The 21,364-nt window shown below is 42.7% G+C and overlaps 1 protein-coding gene across 1 annotated transcript in view; it reads left to right on the forward strand.

Moving 5' to 3' along the window:
- Window positions 1-21,078, forward strand: part of PCSK2 (proprotein convertase subtilisin/kexin type 2) — a 101,685-nt gene extending 80,607 nt beyond the window's left edge. Inside the window, exons 9-12 of the mRNA XM_082048395.1 lie at window positions 11,833-12,048; window positions 13,345-13,445; window positions 16,000-16,227; window positions 20,364-21,078. Coding sequence (XP_081904521.1) covers window positions 11,833-12,048; window positions 13,345-13,445; window positions 16,000-16,227; window positions 20,364-20,850 — 1,032 coding nt within the window. The 3' untranslated portion in view covers window positions 20,851-21,078. The remainder of the gene's footprint in view (window positions 1-11,832; window positions 12,049-13,344; window positions 13,446-15,999; window positions 16,228-20,363) is intronic.
- The last annotated feature ends 286 nt before the right edge of the window (window positions 21,079-21,364 follow it).

Genomic DNA, 21,364 nt, shown 5'->3' on the forward strand with positions numbered 1-21,364 from the left:
TTACAATTTTCAATTTGTAATGTCTTGCAGGTCACTCATGTGTGGTCATTACTATAGCTGTGATTGAATCACAACTCCTCAGGTGTCCATGGAACAATCTATTGTCCAGTAGCAGGAGCCTCCTTGTTTATTGCCACCTTTCCAACTCCCTCTAGGAACAGTCTGTGGTCTTTGTTGAAGACACTCAATATCATCCTGGAATCTGTTAAAGCTGTACTCTATTAGAAGGTTGGGTAAAATGTGTGTCACGACTCAAATAGAAACAAAACAAAACAAACCAGTCCAAAACCAACCTTGCATGGCTCTGTCTCCATCTGTTTGGTGTCATGCAGCCAGGACAACCACAGCTGCTCCTGGTGCTGTAGGGAATGAGCCTCCTTGCCTTGGTTGAACATAGATGGGTATCCATCATGAAAAGATCTGAAATTCCCCAGCACATCTGGGGTGGTTTTGTGTGGGAGCTCTGCAATTACTCATTTTTCCATCCAAATTATTTCTTCCTCTTACTTGTGCCAGTTTCTCCCACTCCTCATCACCACCTCGTTGTGAGCAGCACGTTTAGTTTACCGTGTTTTGTGACATGATAATTAAATCTACTGCTGTGGTAGGTAGTGAAGCATCTAACGGTTTCTCAAATCCTGAACCTCAAATGTTTTGCCTATAATAGATGAATTAGTCACCTTCATGCTCTCACCCCTCAAAAAGTACTGCAATAACTTGGCAAGACTTGTCACAAATTTCTCCTGAGTCTGCTCAGTTTTGTAGTATAAACTTTACAAACCTTTGATGAGCTCAAAGTTGCTGTGAAGCCATCTAACATAAGCTTCTCATGACTTTCTTTCATTTATCTAGAGTTTCCATAAAGACCTTCTTAATACTCCTGTCTTGGGTAGAATCTTTCTTAGGTATGTCACACAGTTGATATGTTTTAGCCACATCTTGATATCTTACAGTTAGTGGATACCTGATCTTCCACTAAGGTTGGTTGGAGCAGAGTTAAACTCTGAATATAGAATTCCCGTATAATTTTTGTGTTATTCTCCTCCCATGCAGAACTTGTCTAAAAGTAACAGAAAATGCACTACTAACCCTGACAGGTGATTGAAAACTAAACTAAATAGAGGTATTTCACCTTCTCAAACAAAGCAGATTTTAATCTGTAGTCATGTTTTTTTGCAGTTTGGTATTTAAAAGATCTTTCCGTTAATTTGTTATTGTATCACTGTATGGTTGAGTTTGTGGACTTACACTGGAATTAACCTTCTCTTTGAATGTTAAGTGCAGGAGAAGGGATTTTTCTCTTCTGTTTTATTGCCTGGTCATAGTCTCATACTTGGGAGCGTTGGACATATTACTTCTTTAATTCCTTCCCCTCAAAAGTGTTTGTAATTCTCTTTAAGAAATAATTTGCAATATTAAGGCTGGAAGGGGCCCTGAGGTCTCTCATGTTGAATGCTTGAGGAGAGAGAATGGGGATCTGATACTTGATCAGAAAGCATAAAATGAACAGGAGAGCCTGCATTAGGAAACACGTTCGGTCAAACAGCCATTGCAGAATTAAAGAGCAGAAGGAACAATACTGGACTGTACCTAAGAAAGATATTGTTGTTTGGAGACAATTACACGTAATTTTAGAGTGGCAGCATCCCAGCTGTCTCCTGGCAGTATGTGTGGGAATGAAGAGACAATTCCACCCCAGATAACTCCCTTTGCACGGTGATCGTAGCTTTATCTGCCCTTATTTTGCTCATTACATTTCCTGTCATAGAAGGGGTTTTGGGGTATAGTTTGTTCTAATTTCTTTTTGTGGAAAGCCATATTTTCTAAAGGTATTTCAAGATGCTGGGTGCTCTCTGTGGTGCTTTGAAAAAAACACTGCACTTTCCTGCATGTAAAGGAAGACTAACCAGCCTTTGATATAATACCCTTTTACCTAGTTGAAGTCTATAATATATGCATCAAATTTCCTATTGACTGTACAAATGTAAATCTAATTTATGATCATTTTTCTGAATAAAAGGCCCTCTTATTAAAGAGAAAAGTATCTTCTATAAACTGAGAGACAAATAAATGTAAAAATTCTTTTTCTTAGTCTAGGGCTGATTCTCACCAGAGTGATGGTTCATGAATTAGTGATGAAGCTGAAATATTGGCTGGGAGGAAGCAACATGCTGAGAATAAAAATGTGTCATTAAACTAAAAGCAATACTTCCAAATATCCTAGAAGGAAATGGAAGATCTCTTGCACAGAGCAAGGTTAATATCCTTGCTTCTGATGCAATAAACTAGAAATAAATAAGTTGGAGTGACAGGAAATTCTGACAAGGAATATGCAGTTAACTGAGTTGACAAACATTTACCTTGTTGCCCCCACACTTGGGAACCCAGCCCAAGAAGAAACCCACTGGCAAGAGTTTCATCCTTCCCCTAAACTCAGTTCTACTGTCATGCCCTTCTGAAGTCCTCCTTCCAGAGCTGCCAGGGATAATGAGTCACTGATAACAAGAAGATGATGCCAACTGCAGAAACTGTGAGACTTCTGGTTTGTGTGTCTGTTTTTATGTGTTGAAGCTGTGCAGTCATAACCAGGTGGACTAAGCCCATCTTCTTACCTTTCCTCCTCTGTTTCCCAGTCCTGACATTTGTTAAGCTAATTCTTACCTTCTGTTTTAATCATACATTCACCTGGGTGAGCTCTTCGCTCCTAAGGTAAATAGCATAAATAAAGGCAGCACTAAAACAGTATCATTAAGGACAGCAGAATCTGTCCATCACATTGGCAACCCCTTTATAGCTCTTTTACTAATTGCTTTTCTGAGGCTGAAAACAAAGGGGATGGCGTGTGTGTGAACTTGGTGTCAGTATAATACCTGTAATCAGAAGGTGTGGGAAGGGGACTCAAGCTGCTTGTTCTTCTTAAGCCACAATTGCACTCATTTTTAGCTCAATCTGTGCTTTGCTGTGTTATCTCATTACTTTTGTTCAGGGGCAGCAGTCAGCAGCATGACGGGGTCACTGAATAGTGGTAGCTGGGCTGCAAAGAGAAATGAGCTCGCAGCTGAATTAGCAGCCGATTCAGGACAGGGATTGAAAGAGTTCCATGCACACAAACATCCATGAGCAGTTTGGCAATTACCAGCATCGGTTTGACACAAATGAACAATCTCACTTAATGCCAATTCCAGCTGCTAGACAACACGTATTTGGGGACGCAGTTGGAAAGGACTTAATGAAACTTCAGTTATTTAAACACTAGGTTGAAACTCGTATCCAGTACCTGCCTAATGAGGAGGTCTTAACTCGCCCGTGGCTGTGAGGAAGCTGATGGTGGCTGCCAGCGGTGACGGGGGACTGTGCTAGACAGAGTCAGGTGTCCATTGGGGTCACCCACAATAGGCGAAGGGACAAATGCTGTTGCATTTGGTGAAAGAGAGATCCAGGGAGTGTGCTCTGTCACGCTCGCTCTTTCTTCAAACACGCTTGTCGGGAGCAAAAAATGGATATCCTTCATGAGATTTTGTTACCTGGCCTCTAGACTCTGAGCTTCACTTATAATCAGCAGCAGGTTCTTGGGGTCTAGGGAGAAAGGTGTATGTTTCTTCACAGTCTCAGTAAATCACCAACCTAACATTGTTCTAAGCTGTCCTGAGATATCTTGGCTGTGCTTATATGCTCAGTTTCGTCACTCCTCATCACACTGTCACATATTTGCAAATATCTTTCTTTGGTGAGCTGTGGAGGGGTTTTACCGCAGGTGCAGAAATACAAACTAAAATGCGGAGCAGAGCAAGAAACCAGGACGATGGACTTGGGAACAAGCAGCCTGTTGGTGTTGAGCACAGCCAGCTGTCTTATCTGAGTGAGAAGTACTTTCATTTGAGAGAAGAGGAGAATGAGCTGGTGGCATTGTTTTAGATATAGTATGGCCAAAGTGATACTGCGTGATATACAGAGCCCTTGTATGACCTATGCTGACCCATGCTGGGAGGAGGTAGGAATGGATTCCTGAGACAGCACAACTCTCTTAAATATAGACTTTTTATTCTCTGGTACCTTGCATCCAGAATTGTATCAGCAGTCATCTTAAACAGGAAAAGGTAACTAGCTCAAGAACTAATTCCACCCACGTTTTATGGTACATCCTGTTTTTAATGCAATATCCAGTAAATGTTTCTTACTTGCTGTTTCATGAGTCCAGTTCTTTCCAGCTTCAGTTATTGGAATTTAAGGCAGTAACAAGAAGTAATCAAGCTAAGCTGGTCTCTATCTGTTGCATTTTTACCATGTAGGCTTTTATATTAGTAGGTTGTGAAGAGTTGCTCTTGGACTGCATTAATTTCTTGAGACTTCGCCAGCTAAGCCAAAATATATAAGACATGATCCATTTGTGCTTGTGCTGGTGAAAATGTTATTGCTTATATAATATGGTTCTACCTAAGAAAATGCTGCACAAGTACAAATTGCCAGGGGAGCAGTATTAAGAATTTATAGTCTCATCATGGGTCTGTAATTGGGCTTACCAATGAGAGAAGAAAGGACGGTGTTAAAAATGAAAAGAAATATTTTTCATTTACCTCTCTCCAAGGCCACAGACATTGTGTTATTGTTCTTTGAAATATGCTGAAGATAGCACATTAATAAAGTATATGCAGTTCTATTGTTTTATTTGCTCAACAGCCAAATGAGGATAGGGAAATGGCTTTATGTTCTGTCTGGCAACCATGTGATTACTCAATTTCTGAGGACGCCTTACAAGCTTCTTTAGAACCTGGGAGCCCTTTACTATTGTATTGCTATTGTGTCTGGAATATGCATTATAATTCCATGCCTTGTCTTATTCATATAAGATAAAATCAAACCTCATTAAAACCTCACACCAAGTATGTTATATCTGCTTGGAATTCTGAAGTCACCTCATTCACCTCACGGGATGTTTTCAGGCTTTTGTAAAACAGCACGACCAGCTTTTCTAATCTGACGATGGGATACACAACCTTTGAGTACATGACCCAGGTTTGGAGATCGGTCTGTGACCGTCTGCTTTCCTGCCACAGCTCAGGAAATGGACATGGCCTCAAGTTGTGCCAGGGGAGGTTCAGACTGGATATTAGGAAAGTTTATTCATGGAAAAGGTTCTCAAGCACTGGAACAGGCTGTCCAGGCAAGTGGTGGAGTGTCACCATCCCCGGAGGTGTTTAAAAGACATGTAGATGAGGTTCTTAGGGACATGGTTTAGTGCCTGAGCTAGGTTACGGTTGGACTTGATGATCTTACGGCTCTCTTCTGACCAAAATGATGCCATGATTCTATGAGGACAGGATGGGGGCAAATATCCAAGTGCCACTGATTTCTGTTGTGATACTGGCCTCCTCAGGGATGCTTTGGTCAGCTGAGGACCTTGGCTGTTGTAGGTTTGTGCTTTGCATGGGCCTGTGACATGGTAAAATAGTGCCCTTCACAAAGACTCGAATGACTGTTACAATAAAGAGCAGAAAGCTGCTCTATCATGGGCCAACATGGCAATATTTGTAGGCTCCAAATGTAAATATTTCCTTTATTGACCTGTAAATTACTGTTTTCTAAGAAGGCAAGACAATAATGTAGCCTCGAAATGTGGATTTAGCTGTTTCAGTCTGACCCCAAGAGTGTTTCTGCCCAATCTGTGCCACAACTCAGCAGCAAGGCTGGTGCTGCCAGCCGGGACCTTTGCACAGTGTTGCAAGAGCCACAGGTGACACTGTGAGGCCGGGGTTCATCACACCAGTTGGGAGCTCTGGGGACAGAAACCAGCATCATCACTGGCAAAAAGTAAATCGGATGTTTAGAATCTTTTTCTCAGTGGTAATCTAGCTCAGAAATACAGGATGGATTTTTGCAAGTATTATCAATACCAGAATGACACCTGCAGAATTGTTGGAATACAGTAACAAATTATCACTTACAGTATGCAGCCGAGAGTCCAACAGAAAAAGGAATGGATAATTACTCCGTTTTATCTCAGCATTTTCAAAGTTCCTGCCCCATTGCCGTGCTGGACTGAACCCTAATTGAAAACTAATACCGCTTCTTCACCAAAAGTGTAACTTTCCGTTTGTTTCTCTCAGTTAATAGAAGCCCATCCAGCTTCGACAGTAATTTAAATGTAGAAAACGGGTCAAGCATTACAGCGTGTTTCAAAAAGATGGACCCAATTTGAAATCAATGTATCTCTGCAACCATGAACTGCCCATGGATGAACCTCTTAGCACTTGAAAGGGCGGGAAATAGAGTTTTGAATGATTCCCAGGGCACAAACAGCCCCAGCCTTGGTCATTCACAAGATGGTGACCCCACAGCTGCTTTGAATTGAGTCCATCTTTTTGAGACACCCTGTATTTTTAGCCAAAGGAGGTATTGTTACGCAATTAAGTGGGGGTGGGTGGATGGGAGTTCAGTACTTTTCTCTGACCAGGTCTAGAATAACTTACATAAAGCCTTTTGTTAGGGTTTAACAATTATAGAGCTCAGTTCTTTGAGAACCTTGTATGCAGCAATCTCTTGTACTTGGATGATTATTACTTGACCCAGATATTTTCAGAAATCTGCTAGGAGGAACCAGACAAGCCAGTTATTGAAGGAGCAGAATATGAAAGGGACAAAACCAGGAGAAGCACGGCTGAAACATGGTTCCAAGTGACAGTTGTCCTCTGCATAGCAGCCAAGTGTTCAGCTGAGTTCTTGCTCCTGCCAAAACAGCCTTTTCTCCTTCCCCATTGAACGCGTGAGAGCTGGACAGGCCAACAGCAAAGGGACAGCACCTTCAGCAGTGCTGAATTTGAGTGGGATAACGCAGCTGCTGTTTCTTCTGTGCTGAACCCTACAACTTGGGGGTGTGCTGGACATCCTGGACTTTGCCAGGGGTACAGTACAGCAGCTCCAGGCTTTTGGAAGTGGCTGGAGGTGGGAGAAGTGTTAAGGCATTCAGCTCAAACAAGGCAGCTGTCCCCCTGAATGTGTGCCATGGCAAGAAATGGAAATCCAGATATGTTTCCTGCTTTAAACTTTGGTGGCTGTGTGGTTAAAGTGAGCTTACTTGACTGGCATGTGTGAGCTTACTGTCAGGCATGTGTTTCTGCCCAGATTGGGCTTTAGATTTTAGCGCTCCACAAGAAATCAGTACAGCAAAGGAGCAGAGGGATCCGGGAATTGTAGAATCATAGAATCGTTTTGGTTGGAAGGGATCCTCAAGATCATCGAGTCCAACCATAACCTAATTTTGGCATTAAACCATGTCCATAAGAACCTCACCTACGTGTGTTTTAAACACCTCCAGGGATGGTGACTCCACCACTTCCCTGGGCAGCCTGTTCCAGTGCTTGACAAGTCATGGGCTACCAGATTGCTCTGAGCAGATCAGCCTGGCAGATGCAGAGGGAGCTGGAGGAGCCAGGAGAGCGAGGGCTCGATGGGCTGTCCAGCTGGCACCGTGTCAGGGCTGCAGGAACACGCAGGCAGGCTCCAGAAAACCCTGGCAGCGCACAGGATGAGCAGCAGGACACCAGTGCCAAGGACTCGCTGCCTCCAGCTGGCTGACACCCCTTCGCCAGACCGCTCGTGTACCCAAGTGGTGGGGAGACCGAGGCAGAGCAAGGACTCTGCATAGACTCCTAGATGTCTGGAGAACCCAGCCTGATGGTCCCCGGCCAAGTCATGACAGTGGGCAAATGGTCCCACAGCTGTTCCACAGTCTGTCCTTGGCATGGCCCAGCCTGGGGGCACGGTGGCAATTTCATGTTCCCTGCAGAGCCAACGTTGCAGTGTCTCCAGGCAGAGCCATGCGTTCTGGGCACACCATACCCTGGACTGCAAACTAGGCTTTCTGAGAGAATTAGCAATCATTACTGAAGAATGTGGTTTTTAATTACAACACACATAAGGATTTTCAAATAATTCTCTCCTGAAGAGAAAGAAACACTCTTTTTAGATGAAAATACAGTCAGAATTAATAGGGGATGGAAAATAACTGAGTCCTATTCATAAGTCAGTAGGACCCGTGGCAAAGACTTGAAAAAGCTATAGAATTTTTCGCTTTCCCTGGAACACCAACCTCTCTCTTAGCATAGCAGGCACACAAATTGGTATTAAATTATATAGAGGGTGCTGAAACACTTCTGTTTTCTTAAGGGGGAGAATTACAAAATAGCTATCATATGTTGCAGAAAAAGAAAGGTGCTTATAAAATAATATGCGCTTCGAATTTGTTACAGAAAGCAATTTCCAGTTCTGTAATTTTTCATATTTTCTTCAAGTGGGCTCTATCTGCATTTTCTTCCTTAGGCATGGGACAGTCTATAAACATCAGCAAACCATTTGGCTCTCCTTATCTTGAAATACCCCCTCACAGTCAGGTGCTCCTTGTTTTTTCCTGTTACTCTGAGCCCATCTGCCTGCTGCTGTCCTGATGCTGTCGTTCCCTGGTACTTGGCTTTTCAGGGCAGGAGCCTGTTCTTTGTTTTTAGCTTGCACTGTTCACCTATAACTGCAGGATTAGGCCAGAGCCAAAGGGCATCAGGAACGTGCTGTGAAGCCTGTGATGTTCCTTCCATCCGTCTTTAGCAACCCCGATGGCCAGGCGAGAGTGGGTGAACTAGGGGAGCCAAGGCAGAGGCTGTACCAGCTGTTACTTATGTGAGCACTTGCCAGCCTAGATGGGAAAGAATCTCCTTGAAAGGAGATTTGTTTATTAAATACCACTCATTTTTATCTGGATAGTGTGATCAAGCAGTTAAAACTTTGAGAAGTACTAGCCCAGCAAGCATGATGAATGAACACAGTAACAAGGGAAAACAGAGCTCAAGATGTGCCTAAAGTTACATAAAGTGAATTAGGCTGCAGTCTCACTTTTGCAAGGTAGTTCAGTGGAAATTTTCTGGGACTGTGCTCTTCGGAAGATGAGAAAGGGGGGGGTAATACGATTTCTCAGGAATACTTTTTGCTGGTAGCACAACATCCCACGAAGGACACTGGAAATAGAAAACCTGCCGTTTCTGCAAAGAGAGCTTCTCGGTTGCTATCTGTGACTTTGTCCATGTAGCCTTGCCCAAGATTCAGTTCTGGTTTAGCGTGAATTGATAGGTGGGTCTCTCTAGGGCTAGTACTAAATGCGTGAAGATCCATTTTCAGCTGTTAGCAAGATACAGCTTGAGATGGCTCAGAAGCGTGTGTGCCACACGGTGTGTCACTTTTGGGGTAAATGAGCAGGGTTCAATAGGATTCCGGAGGAGAGACTCTTTAAAATGTATCTTATTATTGTTCTAGTCTTCTCTCTTCTTCCTGAGTCTTCCTTCAGGCTCCCTCTGGTGTTTGTAGGTTTGTATTACTACCACCCTCCCAGTCCTGATTTTGCCCTGAATTTACAGCAGCCTAAGCTGAGTGACACCACTGAGATTTTTTTGGTTCATGTAAGTTTGAGATGCAAAGAGGAGCTTTCAGTTCACTTTAAATATGACACTTAGGTGACCCAACTGGGATTTTTCAGGTTTATACCACTACTATACAGGCATAGTAGTTTGCTGTGCAAACTGTCCTACTGCTCCAGGTCTGATTGTGCGAAATGTGAGCAGCAAGTCCTGAGCATCATTGCAAACAATGGGCTGCTATTAGTTTATTCCAGTGGTGTTTTCTCCTCTTTCCAGTCCTAGCTAAGAGGGAAAGGCAACTGAAATTATGTATTAAGGTATGAATTACAGGTTTTTAACACTAAGCCATGCTTGGGTATGTGACTCTCCTAGAAGTGATATCCTCAGGCCATTCTCACATTACAGTAATTACATGCAGAAAACCCATCCCGAGCAGCACCCAGCAGGATAAACTCCACCTACGGACTCGAGTCCAAATTTCAGTTTCTCTATAGGTTCTCCTGCTCCCCATCAGCAATCTGTTACATTCATTTTCTGCCACAAATCTCACCTGTGGGTTGAATGAAATGCTTCACAGCAATACCCAGTTTTGGCTGCATGAAACAATTTGCCAAGCAGGGCTAAGTCTGCTTCCCCGTGATGAATGCTGCAGAGGCCAGCTTGCAAGCACCAAGCTACTTTTGTGAATCTATCACAGGAAAAGGAAGTGTTTCCTCTCCCTTTAAAATGGCTGTAAGGAAAAGGCTGTTTGAAAACGGGTTCCTGTTCCTGGCACCAGCAGCCACCTGCTGTCTGCGTTGGGCAGCAGCCTGCCCGTTTGGGACAGAGAGATGTGCTCGAGCTGCCGCCAAGGCTGTCCGAAGGAGACAGATGGTGGCAAGGTGGCGTGAAGGTGGATGTGGGCACGGTGGCAAGCTTGGGATGTAGCCTCTGAAGTGAGGCCAAAGCCCAGGGTTGGGCCCTGTGGGCTCTCAGCAAGAGCACAAGGTGGGATATGGAAAAAGTCGAAGGGAAAAAAGACATAACTGTTCTTGTTATGCTGATCTTTTAAATTTTTTTAAAATAATTTCCTGGAATTATTTTGTTCTTGGAGTATGTATTTTTGCAACAGTGTCCTCCTCCCTTAAAACTCAAGTGATGGAGCTCAGATCTTTGTGGGAGTTCTTAGACTGATTTCAATAAGCTTTTCCATAGCCATCATCTTTATTATGAAAATCTTATGTCCTGAGATGTTACGTACTCCAGTGGCAGCAAACCTGCTGTGCAATTCAGTGGATTATAATGCAACTCACTAACATGCCTGAAATAATGAGGTTGCTCTGTTCAGTGGGGGATGATGAAAAATAGAAGCTACTGCTGGGAACTCAGATTTGATTTAAATTCCTGGTAGAAAAGGTTCCCTATTAAAATACCATTGCCGGTTGCTATGTTTGTGTATTCCTTAACTTGCAGTTAATGATGGGCAATGACGAGGCCAGAGGAGATATTTTTTTCTTACTTTCTGCCCAGTGCCTATAAACGGTGTGTTAAACTGGGACCTTGAGCCCTTCTTGTGCTGTAGAAGTAAATGTTTGGTTACATGAAGCTAAACACGGAGAGAAATGGTGGCTGTGCTGGAATACTAGAGATCTGAGCTTTGGGTTCCATAGCACTGATCTTTCCCTGAGTGCCATGGTTCTCAGGTCTAACGCTCTTCCAGGCAGCCTCTGCCTCTTCCTTGGTCTGGGATGAGGAGCTGAGTTGATCCCTTCCCACTTCTTGCCTGTCTGGAAGAGGATACAGATTTTTCCTTTAATTAGCGGGAAGCCTTTTTAGCTGCCCTTCAGCTTGTGTGTCTCCCATCCATCTCCCGCCTTCTCAGTGTAATTGGTAGACCATCTTTCTGTAGATGACTTACATGGTCTCATAACTTAGTTTTCTGCTTAATAGTAGAAGCTGGTTTGTCAGAAAAACATCTCTGAGTCACTGATACCTTTGGAGAAAAATCTATTGAGAGAAAAAGGTGCCAGTTTTACAGAGTGTTTTACCCAATGCTGAACCTAATTGGATCTTACAAACGCATTGTGTGAGATGACCTGTATCCCTTTTGAAAGAGCGCTTTCCTCCTAGCACTTAGACCTTGACATGAACGCTAATGAATCCATAAAATGTCTTTGCATCTGGCACAGGAGCCTTCAGGGCATGAAGCAAAACAGGAGCTAAATGGAAATGCGCTGTGTACCTAAGGCTGCAGAACTGCCTGTGGCTGCCAGTTAACCAGATTTAATAACCTACACAAGTCCATGTTATTTCAGCTTAAGGTTGATGTATGTTTTGTTTTGACCAGTGTTCTCCTTTATAGGTGCTTAGCTTTACAATTAGATGTACAGTTTAAAGTAGCTGCTGTCTCCTCTTTGCAATTTAACCCAAGAGAGTCGATTTTCCCCTTTCACAGGGCCGGGGTGGCAAAGGAAGCATTTACGTGTGGGCCTCTGGAGATGGGGGTAGCTATGATGACTGTAACTGTGACGGTTATGCATCGAGCATGTGGACGATCTCCATCAATTCTGCTATAAATGATGGACGGACAGCCCTATATGATGAAAGCTGCTCTTCAACATTAGCCTCCACCTTTAGTAATGGGAGGAAGAGAAATCCGGAGGCTGGCGTGGTGAGTCCAGATATTATTGTGCTGTCGCTGCTGTCTTTGTGCGCTCCCATGACCTATTACAACTCTCTTTGCTTCGGAGCAGCAGATGGTTCTTTGTTGAGATGGATATTTTCTCATCTGCAGTACGTGGTCATGCCAAAACTGTCAGCTGAGGAGATGTGGGGTTCATATTGATAACAGCAATGATCTTCCATCTCTTAGAGCTTCATATAGTTCGTGCTTTCCTTTGCCAGAAATCAGATTTAGAAGTTCGATTTCACTCTTTCCAGAGGACAGTGTGACAAAAGGTCTATGTAAAAATCTAAATGAAAGGTGTCAATATCTGAGATGACACTTACTGGTACAGGCAGAGCAGTCATGAACCAGACTTCTGCTGTGCTAGAGGCCGCACAGAGCAGACAGACATTCAGTCACCCACGGAGGAAATGTGGGGGTTCAGATTTACCCACAGACACACAGTCTCATCTTGAGCAGTGCAGAGCAGTGTCCTCAGGTCCTCCACAGGGCTGTACCTGCTCCTGGAAAATGGGCAGTTTCTGTTCAATTGTAACTGGGATTCTCGTCCGCTGTATTGATTGCTGCTCTTCAGCACCTTCAGACTAGCCAGGACAGTCTAATCCACAGAGTGGAAAATTCAGGTGTAGTAATTCAAGGCCAGTCTTTGCTAAACGCCTCTGTACATTTTTCTTGGCCCTGTTTCAAACCCCAAAGACAAACTCTAGCATCCAAAATGACCCTGTGCAGTAGCAGATGGAAAAATACCAATTTCTGTCTTGATATCAGCTCTGTGCTGCTATCAGCCAAGATGATCTGTGGCACCTTTGTAATTATGAGCATAAAATGTACTTCTAAGGCTTCCTTCTAGTCTCTTCTAGTGACTAATCTGCATAGAGCATAGCAGCCTGGTACTACTGTTGGTCCTAGAGCTGCACAAATGTTAGGAAGCTCAATACTGTTAAAAGTTGTAGTTTCAAATCCTTCTGATAACCACAAGGTAATTTAAGCCCTCTGTTTAAACTGTGTTTATGGAAAATGAATGACATCAATAGAAGTTTGAGTTCTAAGTGGTAATAAACACTGTTTTACTACATAATAATTTATCCTTGCATTCATGCCTTCTGTAGCTATGTCTCACCATGGTTTTAAATTGATACACTATTCTAAAGAAAACAGATCCATGAACAAACACACAATTACTCTGAAGAGCAAGGGTGCAAACTCCAGTTTCTGTATTTTTCTGAGCTGCAAGAAAAATGGGCTAGCCGGTTTCATTGATTACGTCTAATATCATTGCAGGCTACAACGGATCTGTATGGCAACTGCACCCTGCGTCACTCAGGAACATCTGCAGCCGCCCCTGAAGCAGCCGGAGTGTTCGCCTTGGCCCTGGAGGCTAAGTATGCTGTTGGGAAACGCCTTGTGAGCTCTAGAGAGGAGAGCGCCTGTGGTTCTTTAGCGTTGTTCATCAGACAAGTTGTCTGGCTGCGGCACGGGGCTAGAAGGAGCAGCTGACAAGCTGCCTGCTGCCCTAGTGACATGTGTGGAATCTTACCGATGCAGTGACAGTCTCGCCAAAGCCATAGAGCAGATACATTTTGGCTGACTCGCTCTCTCTGTGTCCTCTCCATCCACTGCTTCCAGGGGTTTGTCTTCCCCAGCACTGTTTGGATGGAGAGATGATTTCGTTTCTTCACATATCCAGTGTGGGATGCCCAGCCTACAAAAATATAAACCAAACCTGTGGTATCAAACAGGAGTTCATCTTGTGCCACATGCTGTCTGCAGTGATGCTGAGGGGAGAGTACAACAAACGGGGATTAGGAGCAATCTTTCAACAACAGCTTTGGCAATCAGTGGTGTGAAGAGAGAGCAGTCAGCCTGTTCTTCCTAATAGTCACAGGCAGATTTATATTCCTTGAATTTTACTCTTTTCAGCTTGTCTGTATTTGGCACCTATATCATCCAGTGGCAATCAGTTCTACAGTAATAATAGTTTTTGGCGATGGTGGTGGGGAATGTTTCCTTTTTCTTAACCTGTTCCTGGTAATTTGCTTCTGTGCTACATATGTGCTGTTATGTGAAAGGGTAAATATCCATATCATCTCCATGGTATTCATGGCATTGGAGACCTCTTGTATATCTTGCTTCATTATTCTCTAATGATTCAGAAGAGTTTTCCTTACAATAACCTATACCATGTCTTCACTTCATGTTAAATTATTTTATGAAGTGAGACAACATTTCCTCAAGTGTACAGCTTCAGGTGCTGTAACCATAGCATGAAGAGAGCACTGTGTACAGAGTTTTCTTCAACAGTATGCAGAAGAATGAAGATTTGGCAGAGGAGACAAAGTTTCTGTCACTAGCAGAGCAATGATTGTTGTGTGAAACTTGGACCAGGTTTCATTTGTCAGGTTTTGTAAACATAAAACACACACGCCAAGTGTTTAACTTTGGATGATTAATCCTTCTACTATTGAATTCATTCAGTGGGACAGCCATGATGTAATAAATAATCATGGCCATAAAAATGTAAAGATTTAAGTAGTTTTCTGACCACTGCATGTTTAACCTGGACTACAACCTTAATGTCTCAGTAGTAACTACCATCCCTCTTCATTCGGACTGCCCATGAAGACTGGAATTACTCTTGGTAAACTATCACGAGTAGAAATCAGACTGTTACCCCTGGTTCGCCATTGGATTTCCAGCCTTTGCTGAGAAGACGGGCAGGGGCAGGGAGGGGAAGACAGAAAGAACCATTAGTGTCCCCTGTCCTTCTAGGCTGGCTCTGTTAAACCTCCATGTGAGTGCAGAACTACCCAGGTTGAGTTGCAAGAGCCTTCACAGGATTGGTTCACCATTGTCCATGCAGACAACTGCTGTCTGTCATATGTCCCTCAGCTCATATACAATATATGTCTGACATGTCTCTAAAACCACATCAATCTGTGAAATGGAAAGTATGGGTTTAAAATATGTAGCAGCTCTTTAAAGGTTTCAATAAGAATGATTCAAGTGATATCTGGTTTTCAGCTATCTTGTGTCACTGCGGAGAGATGACAGTAATTGGCTATTCTGGTGTACATTCAGCATGCACACATGCTTATTACTTGGGGCACAGAAAGCTGAAAAGCAGATCCTTTGAGGTTGATGGTTTGAATCAGACATATTGTAATGTTGAAAGAGTTCATCATGAAACAACTGGAATAGCTTTAGTTATGTAGCCTTAGAGTGTCAGTTCTAAAGCTTCCAGAATAATAACTTATAAGTGCCCTTCCTGTCAGCATAATCACTGCACATCTAGGAAGACAAGAGCTGATGATGAAAAATAACCAGCAAATCTAGACAAAAGTTATTTTACTGCATCCATCCATGCTAATCACAGGTGATAAACCTCGGCTATACCTTACAATGCAAATCTACAGCCACGCACAGCCCATATATCTGTATTACCAGACCACCAGAATTACTAAGACCTTGGCTGTTATATAATAGCTCAACAGCTTCATCAGGTCACCTCTGGGTGAACCTTAGAAAGCCCATGGGAAACATGAGCAGCCAAGGAGAAGGAGGGCACTGTTTAAGAAGAGGGCTGGGTGAAGTTCTGTCATCATCCTTTCCTTTTTGTATTCTTCTCAGGATCTGGTTTAATATCCTACTCATCATCTTAAAAATTGCATGGTGGATCTATCATGTGTGGTTAAAAGCAGTTGTTTTTAAGAACAGAGAAACAATAAGAAATTATTTTGCAATTTTGGGGAGTATATTTTGGGGAAGTACTATACAATTAAAACCTAGTCTTGTTCCTGCTGAAATCAACAGAAGCTTTATTATTGATATGTCTAGATAAAACTTCTGTGTGATTCAGAGAAGCAGACTTACTCAAACACACTTTCTTTAATATCTGCTTGGAAATACTGTGCTGTTTTCCATGTTGCTCTTCCCCAGTGTGGATCTGACATGGAGAGACATGCAGCATCTGACAGTGCTCACCTCCAAGAGGAACCAGCTTCACGATGAGGTTCATCAATGGCGTAGAAATGGCGTTGGGCTGGAATTCAACCATTTGTTTGGCTACGGTGTCCTAGATGCAGGAGCGATGGTTAAGATGGCGAAAGACTGGAAGACTGTTCCCGAGAGATTCCATTGCGTTGGAGGGTCAATACAGGAACCTGAGTAAGTGGATGGTTTAGTATATGTTTGGCTTCTTCCAGGCATGCAAAGACATTGACAAAGGCATAGAGAGACATATAATGAGGATTTTTTTTCTAAGAAAGCCTAACATTACCGGTAGCATTCCAATTATTTCAGTAAGGTGATAAAATCAACTACATGGTCTTTCAATTCCCGGTTTGCTGGAGGAGCAGCTCATCATTGCTGCTGCCACTAGGGGTAGCAGCAACATCCCTCTCTCCTGGGTGCTTACAGGTATGTTTGTGCCAAAGTTCCTGTGAATAAAGAGCCTGTGCACAAGTGAAAATCTGGGAGGCTGGCACTGTAAATTACATAAACTGCTGCCACATGAAGCATCTGTCAGCTTGGTCATATCTCCTTGTGACATATTCCAGCAGACAGTTTTATCTCCAGAAGACTGAAACAATCATCTACAGGTACCAGTGATTCAGTTTGAAGACTACAGCATTTAATTATGTTTGGTTTATGTTCCTCAAATCTCTAATTGCAGGCTAGGTAGTCAAATTATTTTCTGATTTACCTTCATGTGCTAAAGTGAATGAGTCAACAAGTGAATGAATTAATACTAATTGACTACAACAGCTATAGTTCAATTTAATTATTTGAAACACTAATCTAATAGTGGCCAATTTATGTCTATACCATTTGAAATACGGCTTTTCAGTGCCATTTTTGAAGGCATCATTATTCTATTGGAAAAAGAAAGCAAACCATTATGCCATCCTGGCACATAGCTCAGCCAGGCAAAGCGTAAGTTTGTTCCCAGCCTTCCAGATGGGTTTATATTTGCAGGATCCAAGGTTTCACAGCAGAGATCTGAGTTTTAATTTATCTGGCCTACGCATGCTCACAGGTAGGAAACAAATGAGAAACTGCAGAAGCTAATTTTGAGCTATTTCTAGTTTATTCATAATTTAAATGCAGTCAAATGATCACATTTATCTTAGGATAGCCCTGGTTATTGAAAAGAGGATCATCCTAGAAGAAGAGAGGAAATTTCTTTCTGCAGGCTTGGCTCCATGCATTAGACAATGTGCAGACTGAGCCAGAGCCAGGCAAGTACTTTGCCATAGTATTGTCTCCTTTCCCTTTGTTTTTCTGTCCCGTTTCTGCTGTTGAACACATAGAAGAGCAGAGGTGATGGTGTATTTCCTCCAGCTCAAGGGTCTGGAACTGCAGTAAAGCTTCCCAACAAGCTCCATGGTTGAGAAGTACACTGCCTTGTATGGGTGCTTTTGAGCAGCACCCAGAACAGCCTTTTTTAATGCAGATTTGTGAAGTTCAACCAAGTCAGTCACCAGCCAACCTCCTAACTTGACTGCAATGTCATCTCACTGTGTGGTCCTCATGGGTGCCCCCCAGAACTACCTAACACATCTGCAGTAATATTTACATCCCCCAATGAAAATGTCACTGACAGGAGGTAATAAGCATCATGACTTGCAATATCTACATTTTTTGAATTACATAGTAAATAAAACTCGGTCCCAGCATCTCCAGACACTCCTTGGAAATTAAAACTACACTGCATTTCAGCCACGGATAACTGGGTTATTTTTCTGGTTTGGCTTTGCTGGAGCAACATTTTCTATATATATTCTCTATATGGTTATGTTAGTATAGATATTGGTATATGTAAAATACATATTCAATATTGATTTAGGTAGGTTGATCCAGAGGTGTGTACCAGAGCAGCGTTGTCAATTAGCAGGAACAAGCCAGGAAATAATTGACAGCCTAGAATAGACAGTGTGCTGAAAGCAATCAGTATTTAGTGCAGCATTTCTCTGCTGCATGTAGAGACGCTGGTTAGCAATAGCAACTGTCCCTGAAAAGGGATTTTTGTTGTGTCAGCAAAAAGAAAAAAAATGGACAAGTCTGAATCTGGCTTTTTCAGGGAGATATTAAACAAAGATGATTTAGGACATGATAGTTGATTAGCTGAGGAACAGGAGCACCAGAGTGTGTTTCCAGGGAGCGCTGAGCAACCCCTGCTCATCTCTAGCTGGGTACCACACTTCATGCAAAAGTGACTATATTTTATACACATATATAGCAATTGGGCAGGGCTGCACTGTGAGGGTGTGGAAAACCCTCTTCTGCTCCTTTCGTTGCAGGCTTTTTTTCAACCGCCCCTGGTTCTTTTTATTTCTTTGGGGAAATTCAGCTGGACTATAGTAATTAGTCTAGCAAAGCAGAGAGTATTGGATTCTAATTAATAGGAGAGGAGGAAACAGAGCAAACCTTTTCCCATGTGTTTGAGAGCTGAGATAACTTTTGCACTGCAGCACTTACGAAGGTGGAGAGAAAAGCTGCGGCAGTCAGGCTGTCTGCAAAGCAGACGGAGTGATAACACTGCTCTTATTTCTTTAGGTTTTGCTGTTGCTAGACAGAAAAGGCTCACGCTGTGGTGTCCTCCCTCATTTACTGGAGAAGATAGAAGCGCTTATCACAACTGTTGGAATGAAACACTTTTTGGCACATGTTTTTGTCTGCTCTGTGAGGTTGCTGTGAGATATGAATTCAGGTTGCTTTGAGGATGATGCTTCCCATGTAGAGAAATTGCAAGTGTATGGCAACTGTGGGATTATGATCCTTCACCTCTGGCTGCATACAGTGCATTTTCCTTGTGCTTTGGCACACTAAATAAATATTGAGGGTATCACATGTTCAAATATTTTAACCATACAATATTTTATGTTATACCAGCTTCTGCTCTAAGGGCACCTGTAAGATTCAGAACAACGCAGGTTTTTCATTTAAGGTGTTTAAATGCCATGAGGACCTGGACTTGAATGTCTTTATACTCTGCAAATACTCCCAAGGTGGCAATACTGTATGAAAGTGGGGAAGAGACTGGCCTGAGCCAATTAGTGATGTACTAAGCTGTAATACCTGGAGCTCATCTCAAGAAGAAAATAATTCCTGGAAGCTAGGCGTGGATGAAACGCTTTCACTGGTCTCCAAAGAATGCACTATTTCATTAGTAAAGGGAAAGGCTGATACTCATTTCTTTTCTTTTGAAAAGGAGGGATTCATTACCACAGTGTGGTTAATGCCCTTTAAAAGGGACTCTCTTATTTTAGTGCAAAATGTAGGTCATGGAGAAGCCACCGGAAGAGGTAACGACAAGCTGACTGCAGTCTTTTGTAACTCACTCTTTTTTTTAATGATCACAGTAGTTCTTGTCTTGCAAGTATTCTAGACAGAGGAAAGCATCACACTGCTCACAGCAGGCTGATCAAGATGCAGAAAATTGTGTTTATACTTCGATGTAGTTTGGCGGCCAGTTTCTGAGGCAGCTGGTAATTGGCAGTGTCATCCAGACCCCTGAGGGGTTTCATAGGCGCTCGGCAGCCTTGGGCCTGTGTCCATCTATGGATCCAGCCTTCTGATGAGCCTTGGGACAAATGTCCTTCAGCTGCTGTGAGTTCATCTTCATAAGGACTGAATTTCAACCACCAAGGAACTTGTGACTTTGAGGTGTAGCACTTTGCCAACTCAGTGAAGTGCAACTTCTTTCCTCTCTGTGTGTCCTCCTGTATGGGAGCAGTTCAGGGATAGCGATTTTAGTAGAAAAATATTTTTCAGATGAGCTGAAACTGGGATCTCGTGGTTGTGCTGGTTTCCAAATTAAAACAAGGATGTAGGCTTGAGTGTGACTGCACCAAAATTCCGTGCAACTGGCTGCTCTGACTCCAGCGAGCCGCTCACTGCTGCCTGTTAAGGTGACTGTCTGACACGGCTGCTCACGGTTCTGCCACTGAATGTACACATTATTATGCAATTACCCAATATAGTAGGGACAAGGCAGCTATTAAATATATGTTAATATTTCTTAAATAGCAGTATGTACTTCTTAATTGTATTCTTTCTCTCTTTGTGTAGGTGTACATTTCATAATGTAATTTCAAATTAAGGTTTTGATATCATTTTCTAAAAACAGAATGTTCTTTTTCTGGCTAAGTTTTCCCCTGTTGTTTTCTTATTTTTCCATGTATTAACAATGAATATAGTACAGGTTTTTCTGTGAGGCACCAAAACCCAGTAGTTTTAGACTGAGGCATATCGTGCTATCTATATTCTTTTAATTTGCTTAATTATCTTTTGACCTGCAGAAAGATACCACCAAGTGGCAAGCTGGTCCTCACGCTTACAACTGATGCTTGTGAGGGGAAGGAAAACTTTGTCCGATACCTTGAACACGTCCAAGCAGTTATAACTGTGAATTCTACCAGGCGAGGAGACCTCAACATCAACATGACCTCGCCAATGGGAACAAAGTCCATTCTGCTGAGCCGGCGTCCCAGGGATGACGACTCCAAGGTGGGTTTTGACAAATGGCCTTTCATGACCACACACACTTGGGGAGAAGACCCCCGAGGCACCTGGGCTCTAGAGATTGGGTTTGTGGGCAGCCTGCCGCAGCGGGGGGTGCTGAAGGAGTGGACACTGATGCTGCACGGGACCCAGAGCGCACCATATATAGACCAAATAGTAAAAGATTATCAGTCCAAACTGGCCATGTCCAAGAAGGAAGAGCTGGAAGAAGAACTAGATGAAGCAGTGGAGAGAAGCCTGAAGAGTATACTGAGCAAGAACTAATGCTGTTCTGCATGATGGTGTCTTTCCTTCCCCAGATCCCTCTGCTCACCTTTCTACTATCCAAACCTCTGTGTTAGACATATTACAATGATCGTCCCTGTAGCCAAATTATCACACTTTCTTGATTTTAAAGTCTTCTATCTCATCAATAATTATTTTAATTACCACTGAAGCAATCATTTTTTTACTCTAAACCACAATATAGTCCCCCACCAAATACTATGTACAGTTTGTGACTGTAAATGATTTTTCTTTTGTGTCATACGAATAGGTAATAACCTGCAAACAAGTTGATAGCTTTTACCTTCATATTTTTGTGGTAAATGTTGTTTGTATTAAAAAAAAACAAAAAAAAAGACTGAATTTTAACATTGGCAGTTGGTGATAATGGGCACGTTTTAAAAAATTATCGTGAGAGAGGGAATCACAAAGAGGTTGGCTGGAGAGGCCTTTGAACATCTAACAGCTCCTTTTAAATCATTGACTTCAGTGGGACTTTCCCCATTGGGTTCAA

Source organism: Streptopelia decaocto (assembly GCF_964273445.1).
Source record: "Streptopelia decaocto genome assembly, chromosome: 3".
Lineage (NCBI taxonomy): Eukaryota > Metazoa > Chordata > Aves > Columbiformes > Columbidae > Streptopelia > Streptopelia decaocto.